Source organism: Lethenteron reissneri, chromosome 49 (genome assembly GCF_015708825.2).
Source record: "Lethenteron reissneri isolate LAM-NWPU_2019-01 chromosome 49, ASM1570882v1, whole genome shotgun sequence".
NCBI lineage: Eukaryota > Metazoa > Chordata > Hyperoartia > Petromyzontiformes > Petromyzontidae > Lethenteron > Lethenteron reissneri.
This window is the reverse complement of record NC_083827.1, coordinates 2,889,955-2,894,807: the sequence shown is the minus strand read 5'-3', so window position 1 is coordinate 2,894,807 and position 4,853 is coordinate 2,889,955. Positions and strand designations below refer to the sequence as shown.

Genomic DNA, 4,853 nt, shown 5'->3' with positions numbered 1-4,853 from the left:
CGGTGCAACTGCACCGGTGGGGGAGGAGGCGCAGCGGCCCAGGCGCCGGGCTATGCTGACCCGACCATAGTGGACATTTGTAAAAACGTGCATAGCTCATAGGATTCCTCCAGTCTAAATAAAGATTCTGATTCGGGAAGAGTTGGGGAGGGGGTGGGGGTTATGGGAATTGACCTTGGGGTCCTCCCATTGAATTTCTTGCACAAGGGAGCGGCATGCCAAACACGCTACAGCGCTGCTCAAACATCACCAGTATGATCAATACTATACGCCACCGGTGCATCATTACACCTTGACCTCTGACCTCTGCGTGCAGGTGACAGGGAGACTCCACCATGGACAGCGCACAAGTGAGCGTCATCGCCTTCGGACCCACAGCCGGAGGAGTTGGATGTGGAGGAGGTGTCGAGGATGACGAGGAGGAATGCGGCAGCACCTCGAGTCCCCTGAGGCGCGTGTCGCGCCCTCGGGGCGCCTACACGAGGAGGAACAAACCTCCATACTCCTACATCGCCCTCATCGCCATGGCGCTCAGGGACTCGGCCTCGGGGAGACTCACTCTGGCCGAGATCAACGACTACCTCATCGCGAGGTTCGACTTCTTCCGGGGCTCCTACACGGGCTGGAGGAACTCCATCCGGCACAACCTCTCCCTCAACGAGTGCTTCGTGAAGGTACGGCGCGGCATGGTCGGTCGGTCGCTTTCTCTGCTCTGCAGCTCCCATGGTCTGGTACTACTCCCGAGTTAATGGACAAAGGTACACGATTTAGCATAAAGTAATTTTAAACTCGAGCGTTGAGGCGATGCTCATCTCTGATGTTTACAGCCCTTATAGCCGATTATGGAAATTCCACATTCCTATGGCGGGAGGAGCGCATGCATCCATAGGAGAACCATCGTGTGACTTCCGCACAGGTGGCACTTATTTGATCGACCCCGGAGGGATGAATGGGCCGGGTGAACGCCCATCCAGGAATTGAACTCACCGCTTCCCATTGCGAGCCTCTCGCTGTGCCGCGGAACCACGTGGACGGACATAGCAAGCGCGTGTGAGCCCGGCCACTCTCACGATTGATCTGGGCCCATCGCAGCCCAGACAGTCACCGCATCGCGTGGCGCTTTCAGACGCGCTTTTGCGGCTGCCTGAAACGCTATTCTTTCCGATATTAGGAAGCCATTGGAGCTATGCACTTTTAAATCTAAAGTCAAAACTCATTTATTTAGAACTGTTTTTTGTGTTTAGTTTGTTGTCCTTCCCCCGTGCTTCCGATTAGCACGGTTGGCTACGTACATGCCACAGTCCCACAGTCTATGACACACATTACGCATAGCGGTAGCGCATTATCCATGCTCAACCCCTGCTTGATTTTCGAGGTAGATGGGATTGGGTGCATTGTGGGTGAATAGGGTCACAGGCTTTCATTATGTATGGACGTTGAACTTCTTTTACACCGTACGTAGCCAACCATGCCAATCCAAGGTGCGGGGGAAAGACAACAAACTTAACACAAAAAGCAGCTCTAAAGAAATTAGTTTTGAATCTAGATGATTTGAAAGTGCATAGCTCCAGTGGCGTCCTAACATTGAAAGAAAGAGCGTTCCAGACGGCCACAGTAGGGCATCTGAAAGCGCCGTGCGATTCGGTGACCACCGACTTTGTTTCAATGGCCAGCCAAGTCCGTCGCGAGGGCACGACACTAGAGAACTAAAAGTCTGCACAGATGGGTTCACGAACCGGGATTGAGTGCATAGTGAGCGATTAGCGTTATAAGCGTTCGTTCTGGTGATCATCTCACGGTGCCACTGTCTTCTTCGTGTGCCGCAGGTCTTGCGGGACCCGTCCAGGCCCTGGGGCAAGGACAACTACTGGATGCTGAACCCGGCGAGCGAGTACACATTCGCCGACGGCGTCTTCCGGCGCCGGAGAAAGCGCCTCCCCCGTAAATCCGACGAGCTGCACCTTCCAAACACCGCCTCCTCCTCTTCCTCCTGCTACTTCTCCTCCTCCTCTCCACCCTCGTCATCAACATCACCATCGTCACCATCGTCGTCGTCGTCTTCGGCGTCGCCGCCGCTGCTGCTGCCACTTTCCATGGGCGGTCCGATGGCCCATTCCCCGGCCAGCCCCCGTTCTCCTGCACGGCATTTTTTGCTGAAGCCCCCGTCAACATCATCAGCAGCAGCATCAGCAAGATCGGGAGGAGCAGGTGGAGCAGGAGGTCTCGGCGAGCATCAGAACGTCAGGAAGACCTTCAGAAGCGCCTTTACTATCGACAGCATCTTAAGCCGGCCGGACCGGGCAACCGTGGAGGTGGTACGCTCAGACCACGAGAGGTTCGGCCTCTCCTCGTCTCCTCTCTCATCGTCGCCATCGTCGCTGTGGCTGCCCGCGGTGTCACCTCCTCATCACCTCCTCCACCCCTCGCCAGAGTGGGGGCTCCTGATGTATGAGCTCAGCCGGTGGCCGTGGATGATTGATCAAAGTCTCGCTGCTGGTGGTGTTGTTGGTGGGACTGTGGGTTCGTGTCACCATGCGTTCCCAGCTGCGGCTATGTGTTAAGCGGCTACGGTCGCGTTCTTTGTGTCTTTGTTTCGTTTGTTTTGTTTGTGCAACCGTTGTGGCAACATCTTTGCCACGGTTTTGCGTTACGGGGTAAACGATTGACGCAGGGACAGACAGACGAAGCGGGTAGATGGACAAGCCCGAAGATACACGAGCAGGAATAATAGACTGACTCGAAAGTGGATAGATGAACAGACAAACCTGGAGAAACAGCAGACAAAGAGAGTCTGTGAGAGAGGCAGAGAGAGAGAGAGCAACTAGGGGTGAGAGAAAAGGGAGAACGACAAAGAGGAGGGAGAATGAAGGACAATTAGAGCAATAGCGATGCGGAGGTGGAGTGGTTCGCGCACTGCTCTTTAAACGCGGGTGACCTGAGTTCGATTCTCAGCCACGGCTAACATCAGTGGCGAGTGAAATCAGAACCGGTCCTGGGCCCACTTCACGAACCCATGTGAAGGGCTGCAAGTTGCTCTTTGCCCGATGATGTTTGTCTGCAGGAGGCACGGGTGGCTCAGAGGCTACAGCTCTCAGCTGACACTGCTACATTTGTGAGGCAAGCGCCGAGTGATTAATCCTGGGCTCTCAAGTGCAGTGAGTTGATGGTGTCTCAGCACTATCACCAGCGACTAAACACAAATGCAATGAAGTGATACTGCACTTAATGTGGGGGATACATTCTAAAAATCAAAAACATCGATTTGACTGTCATCGGATGAACAATACCTCTCGGTGGCAGGGCAAGTGGGAAAATGCTGCCTATCCCACTACTGCGTGAACCAGTGAATCTCAGACGTAGCTCTGTAATGTCCGCTTCTTTCGCGGGGATGTTCGTTCTCTGGCACGAAGGGTCGCACCGCTCTGCGGGAGACACGGATGGCTTCTTCACGACAACAATCCGACAGACACCACATTGAGGCTAAAATTTTAATAGAAATAAGAATGTGTATGATAGAGGAACGTCAGACAAAAAAGTAGTTCTGTGTCACAAGTATATAATCTTTGAAAATACCAACTTATTCTACGGTAGGGTCACATCTATCACACCCTTGTATAAATTGAATGTACATAGTCCCTCTAAAAATGTGTCGAGACCACGCACGCTCAGCGTGTCACCCATTGTGTGTTTATAAATACTGTAACGGGTTAATCGTGGACGAATTGTCTGTGGCTTAAAGTAAAAGCCTTGACGTAGGTATGCCGCGTCCGTCTCGCGCGCCTTAGTTTTGGCTATTTGTGTACAGGTGAAACCAGAGCAGTCATCAAGGTATATATAAATATTAAGTGATGTCAGTGGAAGTCTTGTAAATATTAGGGGACCCTTGTCTCTTCTGACAAAAGCTCGTCGTCTATTAGCGGGACAATTCAGCCCCACACACCCCCCCCCCCCCCATGACGATTTGATGAACTGTTGATGAACCATGATGACGATTCGATTCAAGAATCGATAATAATTTTAAAAGTTACATTGAACTGTAACCCCTCCGGCGGCTGCAGCGATCATGTGAACCCATTACTTACGATGCATACGAATCGAAAACCAAACTTAGATTCTTCCTACGAATCGATACGAATCGACGAATGGGTTCACCGTTATGCCGACAGAAACAGCGGCTAATATCGTATTGATGAACATTCCTTGTTAAGTTAGCAGCAGCGGGGCAATGCCATCACTTGTTGCGGATAGTTAACAATGCGTTATAATTAGATAACTTGGTGGTTGTACTCGAAATCTTCATGATAGTAAGGCTACCAGACGAACGTCCATTTGTTCTGGGTGAGCCACCCAGAGGCTGGGCAGCCCTACCTGATTAATGTGCACCGACGAAATGTGTGGCAGTCGCTGTGAAACTTGTGACATGTGCTCAGAAGAAGATGCGGTTTTCATGCGCACAGATTGCACGATGTTTGTGATTATAATTTTTTACACACTGCAATTGTTTGCAAAGATGTATATATGTTTGTGTATATGTATACAATAAAACGTGGATCATGACAGTACTGTTTCCTGTTCTGAGTTTGCCCTGCCCGTCACGACATCTGCGTTTAAGTTTTAGCAGCAGTGGCCAGTGAGAGAAGGTCACGGTGTGGCAAAGTCTTCATCCAGCAGTAGATAGACGATGGCGGCTACTGCTGCTGATGATGATGATGAGGGTGAAGTCGGTGGCCAATTGATTGGCAAATCGCACACTATAAACCTAGTAAGCTGGGTGGCGACGGCTAAGGTCAGTGGCAAGGATTATCTGAACCGGCACTACGATGACCGTCGGCCCGTCCCTCTGGACGCGACCA

The 4,853-nt window shown here is 51.7% G+C and overlaps 1 protein-coding gene across 1 annotated transcript in view; it reads left to right on the top strand.

Annotated features, from left to right (window-relative positions):
• Window positions 1–4,559, top strand: part of LOC133354883 (forkhead box protein Q1-like) — a 5,953-nt gene extending 1,394 nt beyond the window's left edge. The window contains exons 2-3 of the mRNA XM_061572035.1: window positions 317–674; window positions 1,827–4,559. Coding sequence (XP_061428019.1) covers window positions 336–674; window positions 1,827–2,561 — 1,074 coding nt within the window. The 5' untranslated portion in view covers window positions 317–335 and the 3' untranslated portion in view covers window positions 2,562–4,559. The remainder of the gene's footprint in view (window positions 1–316; window positions 675–1,826) is intronic.
• Window positions 4,560–4,853: the final 294 nt, after the last annotated feature.